The 15,486-nt window shown below is 35.1% G+C and overlaps 2 protein-coding genes and 1 long non-coding RNA gene across 4 annotated transcripts in view; 1 reads left to right on the forward strand and 2 right to left on the reverse strand.

The window, feature by feature from the left end:
* LOC134790512 (uncharacterized) overlaps positions 1-15,486 on the reverse strand; it is a 248,835-nt gene that overhangs the window by 216,549 nt on the left and 16,800 nt on the right. The window lies entirely within an intron of this gene.
* The window catches only part of LOC134790492 (dual specificity calcium/calmodulin-dependent 3',5'-cyclic nucleotide phosphodiesterase 1), a 299,273-nt gene that overhangs the window by 100,055 nt on the left and 183,732 nt on the right, over positions 1-15,486 (forward strand). The gene's annotated exons all lie outside the window — the stretch shown is intronic.
* LOC134791070 (maltase 2-like) lies at positions 1,579-8,269 on the reverse strand. The gene is made up of 12 exons (XM_063762100.1): positions 8,190-8,269; positions 7,498-7,673; positions 6,904-7,083; positions 6,121-6,278; positions 5,191-5,316; positions 4,648-4,904; positions 3,899-4,100; positions 3,442-3,549; positions 3,206-3,356; positions 2,627-2,822; positions 2,120-2,257; positions 1,579-1,822 (listed from the first exon to the last, which is right to left on the reverse strand). Exons 2-12 carry the CDS (start codon positions 7,652-7,654, stop codon positions 1,753-1,755), a joined length of 1,743 nt encoding a protein of 580 aa, XP_063618170.1. The 5' UTR covers positions 7,655-7,673; positions 8,190-8,269; the 3' UTR covers positions 1,579-1,752.

The following is a 15,486-nucleotide window of genomic DNA, read 5'->3' on the forward strand; positions in this document are numbered from 1 at the left end:
GGATATGCTATTTTCGTAAATAAGCATTGTATTGTAAGTTCAAGCAATCAGTTTAAAAGAGATCAAAAAGTTAAGTATAAGCCACATACAGGCATCAGTTTATTCAAACAAACAAAAAAGTTATGATTTTTTTTCTCAAAACAAAACTGTTTTTTGGCTCTCCTGAAAAATCGCGTTTTGTCCGTTAGCCCTTTGAGCTTACGGTAGTCGATATGTACATTTCGGTTTGTCCAATGGCTAGGGACACCCTGTATAACTTGGTAGATGGTTTGATTTTCATTTTATCACCCAGATAAGGCAGTATCAAATACTTCTACATAGTTTGGATTAAAATGACAGTATAGATCAATCATATGCAATTCTTTAAAAATGTCCGATATTAAACTTTCGTGAGACATGTTTGTCTTTAAAAATGTACCTATTTAGCAATCACATCCATACAAATAATTAAACATTTTTTGTTTACAATATAAATAACTAGGTACTTAGTAATTATCATGGTATAATAATATACTCCGCCTGGTACTCCATTCCGAGATTCGCGTATGACCTAACTGACACGCGCCTACGTCATCATGCTGTTTACAGGTTCTCAAACTTTGAAATGTGGGAGAATTTTAACCAACGGTGAAAATTATTTTAACGGCATTAATTTTAAGTTATTCATGTAGAAACATAGTAAAATAAAACAAATCTAATGTATTAAATTAAACTTTATTTATCTATACAAGACAAACGTTTAAAAAACTAATTCACAGTTACACATTAATTACCAAGCTTACGACGTGAAAAGTTTGGAAAACACTGCGACTGCTGACACTGAGCGAGAAGGAAATAACAATTAACACGCGTTCGACAAGGATGACGGTCAGGGCATGAAGTTATCTAGATCCGAATTGTCAAATGTCCACAGCGCTATCCTGTGGTACCAGTAGTATAAACAGAATTACCCGAAAGTCTGAAATTTCTTTCGTGAATCGGAAGATATTGCTAACGAGTAATTAAAAATGACGTGTTATTGTAAAATTTAAGCTAAAATACATATAAATGAAAATTATAAAATTATAAAGAAATATTTTAACTTATTAACCATAGGTATAATGTACCCAAGTAACATGTTATGTTGAAATAAAGTGGCAATGTTATTGTGACGTAATCGCGTGTCACTCTGGGAATGGAAGACCATGTTTTATTAGACCATGGTAATTATTATGTTACAACGACGGGACTTAATCACGTTTTGACCTGCAGGTGCCGGTAGAGGAGAATATGCGGACATAGTTACAAAAGCATTTTTGCTCAAGCTGAAACGGAGACCTTTGCTAACGCTCGTTTAATACGTAGATATGTCATATAACATATAACGAAGATTAATTAAAATGTATTACAAAAAATAGATTTACAAAATAAAATCTCATTTATTCGCAGTCATTTAACTGTTTTATCTTCGCCGTTTAGGATAAACATGACAGATAAGATTTTATGTTAACTTTTTTATAACACAAAGTCGTAGAGAAAATAATAATACCAGTAGTAGTGGTACTAAAAGCAGCTAGTACATAATCTTAATGCAAATAATTGAAATTTAATGCTTTATTATAATGAATAAGACCCCGATCCCACACTTCGTTCTTGAATATCTTAGTGATACTCAAAATACAATAGTTTTAGATACTTTAAGGGTTAAACAAAAACTTTAAGGGTAAAAGTATTTAAATTAATTCTACATATATTTGGAAGTATCATCATTGTTTAAACCATCATCCGTAGGACCAAAGCTTCATCAGCAGCTAAATCCACGTGATTTGCATGAAGATGGTCACTGAAATACAAAAAGGAAGTATTGATAACCTAAGATTATTTTATTATCAATAGACCTAATAAAGTACAAACTATTTCTTATCCTTGTATATATACCAACTGCGGGCTCAGCACGATTCCATTTTTATCGACTATCACTATGCGCGTCCCTTTCGCACTTACATACTTGTTAGAACGTGACAGGCATGGTGACAAGGGATAAAAACGCGACCGTGCTAAGCCGCCTGGTGTTAAAGAGCATGCTAATTATCATCTGATAGACACTCGCTATGGATATTTTATAGACATATTTACTCACTTAATAGACCTGGATGACAGTATACTGCAAGCTTCGACCTCCATTTGTCCAAAAACCAGATCAAAAGCTGTTAAATTGACAATATTAAGAGACCGTCCAAGATTCACGACTACAATGTAAGTGTCATCCTGGTACCATCTGTGAAAATAATATTCTATTCAATGCTTTAGGTCCTCCGAGAGAGATAATTTTGTCCGAAAACATAAAATTCAAAGAATGCGACACCGCCTCAATTTTTACAGGTTTAACGCTGGGACGAATGGATGGTCATAATTAATTCCTGTGAAAGCCCCGACAAGCCACATCTCATTTTGGATTTCATGTCTTTAAATCTGTTAATGTCATGTACAATCATAGTGATGATTCATGAAACGAATGTTTTTTTTTCCTATTCCACTTAACAGATAACTGTCGACATTGTCGGGAAACTCCCCAAGCGTAGCTGTTAACATGAAGAGTATATCATGAGATTACCAAATATAATCACTTTGATAGCTGATAACCAACCTCTTGAATGCGAACACGTCGCGATTGAGTGCCTTGCTCTCAAAACGGCCTGCACGGAAGGCCGGACGTTTACGAAGGATTGACAGGGTCTTATAGACTAAGTAATGGGACTGGGCTGCCGATCGCTGATCTTTAGCGTTAAGGGTCTCATAACCATCGCCTATCGGTAGCCAAGTATCGTGGCCTTTGGTGAATCCTGTATCAAAGAAAAATTTATAAGACTTTTACTATCACCAACCATGTTTCATCTGATTTCAATTTGCAAAAATCGTCAATTTTATTAGTAATAATTTATGTCACAATATAACCAAGCTCATAACTATTTGAAGTCCTTTTTAAAAGTAAGCGTGGAAGTTCAAAAAGACCGAATGGTTCAATACTTGAATTATTAGGGTTTCATAAAATACCATGGATTATCAAAAGTTATGAGGCGCGTACCTATACTCGTATAGTCGTTAGTTTTCAAGCTGGCTCTTACAGCTAACTCTTTGTTTATTGTAAGTAATAAAAAAAAGGTGATACCTATTGTATGCAAAATTATTACTAGTTAGTGTCTAAAAAGATTTAACATAAAAGTACCAGCTTTACGCTCGGCGCTCCACTGGTACGGCGTGCGCACACCATCTCTGGTAACCTCAACGAAGTTGATAGGATCGTCCGTATTGCAAGCAAGGGGATCCTTAGTTTGCACCCAAGGCACATTCCCATTCGGCATCCCTATTTCTTCCCCCTTAAAAGACAAAACGTAAAAATATAGTAGTATGAAGATATTCTCCCCTCCTGAACTGAAAGTACCCAGATTTCTGTGTAATTACCATGTATGATATCGCAACTCCAGGAAGCAAAAGAACAAGCATGTTAAAGGCATCAACCAGCTCCGGTCTCAAGCGCGTGGCTACTCTTGCCTTGTCCTGATTACCACTCTGAAATAAGTCGGTTTTACAATAAAAAGGAAATTTAAATTAAATTTTGCAATTTAACAGGGCTTCAAGATTAAGGAAGAAGCGTTAAACAAGTTGATGAGTGATTTTGTTTGAAATGTTGACTTTCTTTGGACTTCATTGCAATAGCGAAAGCTTAATCCTACTTATAAATTATTGGGCAATTAAAAATCTTCACTTCTTTGCCGGCTTTCTAATAGGTACCATCTCGGTATAAAAACTTCGCCATTTCGGTCCGGATTTGAAACCCCAATCGAGTCTGTAGGAAATATAATCATCATGCTCATTCTTGAGAGCTATACAACATTGAAGAAAGATTAACTTTACTTACCATCCAGTTGGCTGGTTTGTTTTGCGGTTTGTACGTCATCCACCGGTCAATGACAAATTTCAAATCCCTTGCGTCCGATTCTTTACGGAAATCGTCTATAAGAGCAAAGTTTACCGGAATCTGGGAGCCAAAATTATTGCCTTCTCCGTAATATCTCACCAAGTTCTTTATGTTTGACGGCGAGGATTCTGTCAACAGTATCCTGTATGCAAGCAAGATGAATCAAACTAATTGTTTTTAACTACTTAATTGGATTTTCATTTCATGTGAATGGCTCTGTTTATCTAAGGGTTTTCACTTATACACACTAAAGAAGCTCTGGGTTTGATTGGCTAATTTATCCCAACAATTGAGATACTCAGGCGCCTAGCCTGGTTGTATGACCTATTTTATCTTAGAGAAGATATAAGTAATAACTAATATCGGTATAATTTTTACTATAAATGTAACTTTTTAGTTAACTTCTATAAACATTTTGACTATTAAAAATATCATACCCCAAGTATGTAAGCAAATTAATTCTAAAAGTACATATAAGATTGTTATTATTGTGCCAAAAATACAGAATGTTGTTTCAATCGTAAACTATGAGTTACACCGACAGGTGAATATAAGCCCTCCACATGATCGTGATCGTCTGTAATCGCCCATAATTCCCGATGGTGTAGATGAGCCATGATCTACATTAACTTAACTCTGAAAATATAGCTTAGGGTTAAAAAAACATCTTGAATAATTAATTATATTACCTTGTAACATTATCCCTCAAAGCTATGCTGTCGAAAACCTCTCTGAACTGCGATACTACATCATATGATTCTTTCAAGTCTTTAGTATAGATGTGGTTTAGATATTTATAGTCATGTTCTTCAAACCCCACTTTGCCTGATTTGGGTTCGTCAGGAAAACGTCCACCAAAACTATCCTTATCAACTTCCAACAAATGATTTACGGAACTCATCTTCAACCCGGCTACACCTTTCTCCAGCCAAAATTTTATTATATTCTGTAAAAAACAGTTAAACGAGGCACATTTTATAATTCTACATATCCAAAAATCTAAATATGTAGTAGTATGACTACTTTTAAAAATTCTGTGGTTGTAAATTGTCAGTATGAAGATCATTGCTTATAAAAGTGTATTTAAGCCACATAGTAAAAATATTGTCAAAATTCGTTTATGTTACTTTTTATAAAAAAAGAGTTTTTTTAGCTTAGTTTATTTGAACAAGAAGTTGCATTGTAGAAAAAACGAATTTAACTTGTTTAAGTATAAATTGTTTTTATTTTACCTTCAACTCATCTACAACGACAGGGTTTCGGAAGTTCAGATCCGGCTGATGTTTAGCAAACTGATGCAGATAATACTGGCCTCTGTTTGCATCGTATTCCCAAGCACTTTTCCTGAACACGCTTATCTTAACAGACAATCAGAATAGAGTTAGACCAAGAAAAGTCTGCAACGATTTTGATAGCATACGCATTGCAAGTTTATACGTCATAATTACATAGACGTTTGACGTTTAAAATAACACTTGCACTTGCACTGCGTGTGCTACCAAAATCGTTGCAGACTTGTCTTGGTGTAACTCTGATTGGAACTCTTTATCTGGCATTTGGTAAAGACTAGAAAAACAGGTCTGTATTAGGCTACATTTTTTATATGAAACTGAGCAAAGACGTGAAATATTTTCATTTTGTAAAAACTGGTAAACTGATTTTTTTATTCGTTGGCTCCACTTTGACTACCTAATACTCAAAAAGACAAACCTTTACAAAGTTAAACATGGTCGCATACATTATGGTCATTCCTACACCCGATAAAAGCATAAATTCCAGTATAGAAATCCATACTAATATTATAAATGCGAAAGTGTGTCTGTCTATCTGTCTGTCTGTTACCTCTTCACGTTTAAACCGCTGAATGGATTTAGTTTAAATTTGGCATAGAGATAGTTTAAGTCCCGGGGAATGACATAGGATAGTTTTTATGTCAGAAGTCATCGCTAAAGAGGGTGAAAAGGGGGGTGGAAATGAGAAAATTAATGAAGTGCCTGTTAATTGGTGTAAACAATTAAACATATTATGCTTGAATTGCTATTAGATTTTATCCAGGCGCTGTACTTTAGCTGCTGGTACTAATTCCACGCAGACGACCGCGGCTTCGCTTCAAAAGCTAGTCTTAATATAGTTCATCAATCAAGTCAAATAAAACATTTTACCCAGTTGTTGGGAGGACGACGTCGGCCGACGCTGTCTAAGTAGCCTTCCCCCCAGACGTACCAGTCAAAGTAATACTCGTCTCTGTTAACTGCTCTCTTGAACCAGTCACTTTCGTTGCTAGTATGGTTAGGGACAAAGTCCAGGAGGACCTTAATGTCTGGAAATTTTGTATAAAATTATTGTACTACATATTAGAAGTATTAGAACAAATTAAATTATTTTCAGAAAATATTTTAATTTGCTTTTATTTCAAGTAGAAACAGTACTATACTTTTTTTTTTTCATATTTTTCATTTTCAAATTTTAAACTGAAATATATGTCATATACTAAGAAAAAGTGACCAAGGCCTCCAGTACCCCAGGCTGGAATCGAATCAGCGTGCTCTGCTATCGCGGGAGGTGCCTGTGCCATTCGGCTACCGGGCCACAGCGGCATAGGTCGATTTTTTCCAAGTATATGCACTTCTTACTGAAGGCTTTTTTTCAGTTTTATTTCAGTTTAAAATTATTGTGTTTGTATAATTAGATCACAAAAAATGAAACCCTTAATTTGAGAACGAAACAATCCTATCTCAAGCGGCGTTTTTTTTTTAAGTGGAACCATATTGTTAATATTCCGATCATGACAAGGAATACATAATTAATTTTCCCGAGGAGCTACAGGCCAGGGGGTATGAGGATCTTCAAAAAATGAGTGTCTAGGTTTTTAAAGGGTCGGCATGTAACACCCCTGTATGCATCCATAGGTAGACTACGGTGACAACTACAATAAAATAACTTACTCATTTGTTGTGCTTCTCTTATAAGTTCCTCAAAGTCGTAGTTGGTTCCGTATTCGGAATGGATAGAGTAGTAATCGGATACGTCGAAACCAAAGTCGTTTTGGGGAGACTTGAAGATTGGGGACAGACATATCGCATCAATATTCAACTCGCTTAGGTGCGGCAAGCGGGATATAATGCCTGTAATTAATTGTTATTAGTTAAGGTTAATATTTTATTGAATAGCTATTAAAGAACGTAGGTGCATTACAAAGTAATTCAGTATAAAGTGAATGTATTTTTTTGTGTCTTGGTTTCACGTGGATAACCACTTTAAAACTTCATAAAACTGAAATGTTGTTCTTTTAAGAGTATATTCAACTTTTTGCTTTAATAATATTTACATACCAGATAGATATATTTATTGACAGTATAAAATATGTAGGTAGATGAGAAAAAATCGTGCTCCCGAGTTTGACATCCATATGTTTTTTAAGGCATCTATTTTACAATAGCTGTCAAATTCAAAGTACGATTGTTTAGACTCCTTCCAGCCTGTACCGATGAATCTTTTGTAATGTAATAGGTAATAATAAGTTTTTTTATCAAGTGTACCTCTAATATCACCGACCCCATCTCCATCTGTGTCGAGAAACGAACGGACGTAGATCTGGTATATGAGGGCACTCTCCCACCAGTCTTGCGTGAATGCGACTTCTTGACCGCCGTGAGCGACCGATACGGTCGCCACGATAGTCACCAGTTGCCACATGCTGCGTATTGGAATCAAGCTAAAAGGATTTCAAAATATTTCTTTTAAGAAACGAAAAACAGACGGTTTTCTAAATACAAGCATTTTTTTTCTAGTTGAGTATTAACAAACTTGATAACAAATATCAATCAATAATAGGCACAAAGTTAACTGTTCTAGTTTAATTTATCTATGGTGCTTATTGGCTTCTCTGTCCTTATTTTTGTTCTTCAAGAAAATTGTCAGGTTAATAAACTCGAGTTAAAAATATATATGTTTGACAAAATATAAAATTTTAAGACTATTTTTAATGATTTTCATATTAATGAAACCAACATATAATATATAAATAATTGTTTTAACTAATTGTAATAACTGTTCATAATTATAACATAAAAAAGCACGTTTTTTGCACAACAATAAATAGCTCTTTATTCTGGCCAAACATTTATTACACAATAAAAATAGTAGTTAAGTAGTAATAAGAAATCTCTTTGTTAAAAAAATGCTCGTACCTATATAATAGGTAATTGAAAAAAATTGAAAAAAAAGGAACCTCAAAACATTCCTGCTTGCGACCGTTTTCACTAAAAACAATTAAGACTAATTTTAATATAATGCACTTGCACTTCCTTGCCACTGATTGATTTCACAGTCCATCTCGTCTTTATATAGACTGACATTGCTTGTTTTAATAACAATTATAAGTTTAATAACAGTTAAAATATCGCATTGTACTTTTGCTGTAGGTATAAAAACAATTGATATTGAAATACGGCGATTCTCATAACTTGAACTATATTTGTATGGAAAGGCAATTTCGGGGCGGTCGACTTTCGTCCTTATTGCATGATCCTTCACATCAGTCTAAAAACTACTCGTAAAGAATTAAGGAGTGTATAAAAGTTTCTTAATTTTGTTCTTTGTCAATGAATATCATTAACGAATTGTTTTTTTTTTTTCAGGTAAGCTGATTTTGACATTATTTTTAAGGCGCTTGTTGGTAAATAATATCAGGTGAGTAGCACACTGATGATTATATTATTATGAGTTCGGTGACATTGATAACAGAACAGACTTAGAGAATTAAATATCGTAATGTTACGAAAGGTCACACCAGACAAAGGCCGTAGATCGAAAAAGCAAGTTAAATAATAATAATATGATCAAGCTCCGATGGAAAAAAAAGGTAAGTATTATAAGTTCATCGCGTTTATCTGTATGTGGCTGTCTATAAGCATTGTAGCTCCCTCAGATCATAGAAGGTACTTACTTACTTCCTATATCTATGGTAGCTCCTCAACGAAAAAAATATTTGAGTCGGTTTATATAAATCAAAACTAACTAGATTGTGCTGTTTTAAAATTGGTGGGGATTACAGAGAGAGATTAAAGTTAAAGATTTATCATAAAATTATGATCATTCCACCGCTCGACATGTAAAATCTAATACTCAACATTTCCATTTCAAGTTCATCCTTGTAAAACCCCGCTTACACAATCTTCCGAACACCCCAAACCACATCAAACTACCCTCGGATGATTACCATTCCGGGCTACAAAGGGTCACGGAATGTAGCCCTTTTGTTTTTATAAAATATTTTGTACTTTTCCGCTAGGCTTTTTAGGGTGCTACATATATTACCCGCCTCTTTGCTAAATTGGATCTCTTTAACCCGATTCCGCTAAAGTGCTGGATTTAAATATGAAAGGGTGTCTGTGTGGGTCATTTTTCCGAAGAATTTCTTGTTTATAACCCAAAAGTGATTAAGAAAGAAAATTAAACGAATAAAAATTATTATCGTGCCAAAAACTTGTTATTTAACTGTACAGCGAATTAAATAATTTAAATAGTTAGAGTGACGGCACAAAGTTTGTGACTCCCCCCTCCCCCCTGTCACAACATGTCACATTTTCTCGACACCCCCCCTAAACGTGTGATGTAATTAATGGATGACCCCTTTACATTGATTATATTATTTCTCTCCCAAAAATAATTAATAGCCGTGTAAAATGATGTCTGGAAGTGACTGCTCGTTAGCGATAAAGTCGCCTATTGTATTTAACCTCTATTCTGTGTAATCTATTTCAATGATATCAGCTGTTGTTATTTGAAGTGGGCAATAAAATGTGACTGTATTGTAAGACAATGGCTGTTAAGTGCAATAGGTACCTACATATATTAAATGACAGCCTTTTCTGTAAACAATGCTGTAGTTTTTGTTAAGGTTGACGGAATATATATGTCGGCGGCCAATCGTAACATCGGGCAGATCCTCGGGGCAGATCGTAACGTTCCTGTGTAATGTTTTGACGATAGTCACATTAAACCAATATATAGGTAGGATAGGTAGGTAGGGTAGGTCGTTAGAGGAAGACCGAGAATAAATTATTTCAACCAAATAAAAGAAAAGGTTCAGGTCGTGTCATACCAGAAGGTTAAGGAGTTGGCAGAGGACCGGACGAGTTGGAGATTGCTCCACCGACAAGAGCACAGCTCTTAAATATAAAGAAGAAGAAGAAGAGGTTCGTTAGAATGCTTCAGATGCCCGAAGGGCAAACTGACCAGAAATAATCAGTCGACTCAGGGAAAGAGTCAAAGATTTTCACGTTTCACGATATGCATAGGAATTTCACGATATGCCTGATCTTACATGTATAAAGTGAGCCGATCTCTCGAACGAGTTTGAACAACACGGCTCACTTTATAATATTTCGTCACCTTTACCAGGAGCCCCGATCCCAGTGCAAGTTTCTTTAAGACTATTGGACTAAACAACCAATTGCACCTAAAACTTTTTTGTTAATTATTTTTAACAATTGAAACTATTTTCGGTAAAGGGATGTCAATAGGCTACTTTCCTACTAGTCAAAACAGCTTCTTTTTTAATACTGCCAAAATGTGGCATTTATATGAAAACGAGTATAGTGACGTCACGGTCAACTCACTTACTTTTTAGGGTTACGTATCCAAAGGGTAAAAACGGAACCCTATTACTAAGACTCCACTGTCCGTTCGTCTGTCTGTCACCAGGCTGTATCTTATGAACCGTGATAGCTAGTTGAAATTTTAACAGATGACGTGTCTCTATTGCCGCTATAATAACAAATACTAAAAAGTACGGATCCCACGGTGGGCGAGTCCGACTCGCACTTGTTAAATTTCTATCCGTTTGATTAAATAGTAATTATGTTAAAAATAACTGCTATCTATGTTTTTCTAATAATTATCTGGTGCTTTATTTCGTGCACGGTTTTAATTTTTTTTAGTAAAGGAAACTTCCCTAATGTTCACAGATATTTAAAAAGAAAGTCCGTGCTGTTAGTTACTATCAATTTGATCAAAAAATACATAAACATTTTCCTTTCCTCAACGCAAATACAAACTGAAACAAGCAAAGCTAACGAGTATGACCTTTGACACTAGAATATTTTATTCAATGCACTACCATTTTGCAGCACCTAAGTAATACAATAATGTTACCTTCTACGAGTATTTAATAGGGTTGACACGTTTCAGTGCATTTTCAATAAAATTCAATTATTCTTGCCAGTCTTTGCTAACTGGTTAGATAATTTGGAAATACATTAGCGATAACAATTTTGCGGTATTTACTGTTCATGATTAATTTTCACACAGTCTTTATAAGTAGGTTGGGCTACCTATATAACAGTCTTCAATCAGTATAATATTTTTTTTTTCCCGACGAACAAAAGGTCAAATATCAAATAATAATTCGTACTGAGGAACAAACATACTTGTCATACGCAACGCATGACAAGTAATGACAAGTATGTTTATAAGCATACAATTTTCACAGGCCGGATTTCATAATCCATTGCATACGTTGCGTTGCTTGGGCTCAGTTTATCCCTACCTTTATCATTTACTATCAGATGAGACTAGGCTGGTCAAGTTTGTATTAAGTTGTAGTTTGCAATATTGTGGTTGTAGTTTGGGGCAGCCCTAAGTTTTACTTATCAATGTTATTTTAGTATTTCCACCGTCGCTATAATGAGGGTTGGAGGAACAATAGTTATTCCAATAAAATACTGTATTTTGAGAGGAAACTAGCAAAAGCCATTATAATAACTTGATTGTAAATACATTTTTAAGAACAGTAGGTATATATTTAGTATAGTCAATATATTTTATATAATATTAATCCAATTGTCATGTCGCTACAAGCTCCATAAGCACGGCTACCACGAGTTTGTCACTGACCTGACACCTGTGGTTCTTAATAGACTAAAGGAGATGAAGTAAGTAATATAATTATTTTGAATTAAGCTGAAATATATTTAACCAATTTAAAAATGTTTTTCAATTCATCTGTTATTTCTTTTCCGAGACAACTCTGGACTGATTAGGAAAATATTTTTTTAAGGATATATACTTCGCAGCATCAAATCACGATAGTAAAACCTTGGAAGAATTGCGGGAACTCATTACATATTATAGACGCACTTATAGTGATTTTGGTAGGTATTTACTCTCGGAAAACACCATTACGAGAAAGTCTAGGTAGACCTTATATTAAGTACCATAAAATAACCACAATTTAAAGGTATATATGTGTGGTCGTTTGTTGTCAAAGAATACTTTATAATAATAATGCAGCCTATATACGTCCCACTGCTGGGCACAGGCCTCCTCTCATGCGCGAGAGGGCAAAGAATACTTTAGGTACTAAGTAATTTTTTCTCGACTATAATGGGCCAGGAACCCTTAGTTATAGGCATAAACACACTCGTTAAGAGTAGGCCTTCTTAAGATGTCTTGCAAACGATGTTGGCCTCGTTACTGACGTCATACACTTCGAGCGACGTCATTGTGATGCAAACAAGTCTTGATGACATTTATGGAAACATTTCAACGGCCGTAAAACCTACACTCGGGAATTGGAACGGCTCGTTATGAATTTTCATAGAAGTAAATTTAACCCCAGGCGAAGGGATATATTCCTCCCACATCTTATATCGGTTACCGTAGTCAGGTTTTAACTCCAAACCTCCTACAAAATGTTTTGTCAATCCCTGAAAATAGTATTTTATGATCTTCATTCACAACACGCTTCTAAATCGCGTAATATATCTTTGGCAACCGTTTAAATTCACTTGAACTCTAATTTCAGTAAACTATGGAGAAATTCGAACACTTTCCTTAATTTCTGTGAAACAAAAGTACATAGGTCGAACAATTTTTTGATATTTTGTAGATTTTGAGTGTTGAAAGCTAATGTAATCGTAAACATTGCTAAATATTCATGCATTATTGTGTATGACCAGAATTAGGATGTGGGTTGACATTATCCCATGGCCTTATTAGAGTTTAACTGTGCGGGAGCTATTCTTCCCTTGGCCCGGTAAATTGTCTTGTCATGTCATAAAAACTCACGTAAGTAATAAAACTGTTTTTGTGTTCAACCTAGAGTGATTCAGTGATTGATATAATGTTTCGTAGTAGATTTGGAGTTAAACCTTGACTATGATAACCGATATAAGATGTGGGAGGAATATATTCCTTCGCCTGATCAAGAATATAATAAGACAAAATCGAGTATGACAGTTAATTACTTAGACGGGCGATGGGACAACCGTAACCCACATTTTTATTTCTGGTTTAAAGGAACATATCCGACTTTCGTAAATACATTTTTTACAAGGCGTTCAATACGGTTGTAACAGTATATACAGTACGTGTGAAGACACGCTAGTTCTTAGGGGCCTGGTAAACGGTTAAAAAATAAAAATAGCCGACAGCGTGAATATTAAGTAACTAAAAAAATATATTTTTGAAGTGAAATTGGGATGGCAGCCGCAGCTGCATTACTGTGGTGACATTACTGCTGCATTTATCAAGAATATTTGTTCCTGAGTTATAGATGTATATAAGTATGTATTTACCTATGTACATATCGTCGCCTAGTACCCATAATACAAGCTTTGCTTAGTATGGGGCTAGGTCGAGCTATGTAACTTTGTCTCCAAATATGTTTAGGTATATTTATTTGTCAATAATATAAAAAAAATCTCTTTAAATAGAAATTCCCAATACCCATTTCATACCTAAAGCAATACAATCGTAGACCCGTAAAAGTACATTGAAGTAGTATTACGTTACGTCCATCAATCCATTACGGGATGTCACACGATGGATTTAACGCCTTTGTACACGGATTCACGAGCAAATTGAATGACGCTAAATGCGACCTCAGCTGAGGGCTTCGAGCGACACAGAGAACGATAAAAAATTAGACTGTAGGAGTGTTACTAACTTATAAGCGTGAAATCAGAGGCCTATTTCACCACGCTCCCAATTTTATTTACACACTGACACTGACATTTTCCTGTCCATTTCCGGGTCGACAAGTAAGTATCGCGAATTGTCCCTGTCTGCTGACAATTGTCATCGTCGTGAAATAGGGGCAAGATGAGTAAAGTTTCACTTTCACACTTGCCCATGCAAGCATGCATGCGACCATTCGCAGAAAAATTAAAAGATCTATCCTTAGGTTGTTGACAGCAAGTTAAGATATTGAGTCTGGAAGATTAATGTTATCAATATTTTTATGAGGCGCGTTGACTTTCGTTTAATAGCGTAACGCCATCAATTTTAAATCATTGCTTACTAATTAGTGATTCAGTGTTTAAACGCTAATAGGTAACGCACCTATAAGTGTTTGTAGCGTGATATGGCACCATCGCGCTAACAAATCTACTAAAACAAATAGGAACCCGAGTGAGATACATATACAGTCAAGTGTAAAAATATGGGTGCATACAACTTACTCAAAAATATGTCCCATAGTTCTTAATTCGCTGACATAAGAGCTATGGGACATATTTATGAGTATGATGAGTGCACCCATATTTTTACACTTGACTGTACATACCAAGAAGTATGATTACATTATCAGTCTTTATGATTTACTTGTCACTGCTTGAAGGGTTCGAGTTGTCTTTTACGGTTTGCTTATCCGGGTCACTGGGACACGAAATATGAGGATTATTTCCCTTTAAGATTTGGCTAAGAAAACTTTATTTTAGCAATATATGTATAATCGTCATTTGTCGACTTGTTTTTTCCCTCTTTGATACAAAAAGGGGCCTTTATTGGCGGTTATTTAGTTACACTTGGTTCAAGTTTTTGAAAAGCAAATGTACCTACTACAATCTCAAGCTAAAATGATCCTTATGGGCTAATTATTTTAAGTTATTGCTCATATCGTTGGATGTATCGCTATGCCCTCAGATTAGTAATATTGAATTATCAGTATTTCACGGCTTAAAGTGCTTATACAGGTTCACTTTTTAGTTTAAGCAGCCAAAGAAAAATTACTTGAGAAAACAAACATCTACCTAATGACAAAGTAAAGACAGTAACTGTTCTCTCATTATTTGAGAATTCATGTATGACATTGACACCGCATGTTTTCGCAAAGATTTTTCAGCCCTTCTAAGGCAGGGTGTACTTTTAACGCGTATTGTCAGTTTTTTTTATTTATTTATTACGGTGATCACACGAATTTTTTTAACAAGAAACATATTTTGGTTAAATGAGTATACTTGAAGGGTCATATTATGCAAGTAGAAAAATACTTTCCGGATCTTATATCTCTGCATCAGCCAAGCTGCAGGAGTTTTCATTTTCTCCACTGTAGTTACCCCTTTTGGAAATAGGCTACCTTTATAAATAACTTGTAGACTGGAGTGTACTGCAGGATTCTCATTACGGCAGCCGAAAGAACGCTCTTCACAGATAATGGCGTGTAAATGAATGGGTACGCTTGTTAGGCACCCGTCGCTAAACAAAAGACTGCCAAGACTTTGTGCGTTCGTAAATACTGAATT

Source organism: Cydia splendana, chromosome 5 (assembly GCF_910591565.1).
Source record: "Cydia splendana chromosome 5, ilCydSple1.2, whole genome shotgun sequence".
NCBI classification, from domain to species: Eukaryota; Metazoa; Arthropoda; class Insecta; order Lepidoptera; family Tortricidae; genus Cydia; species Cydia splendana.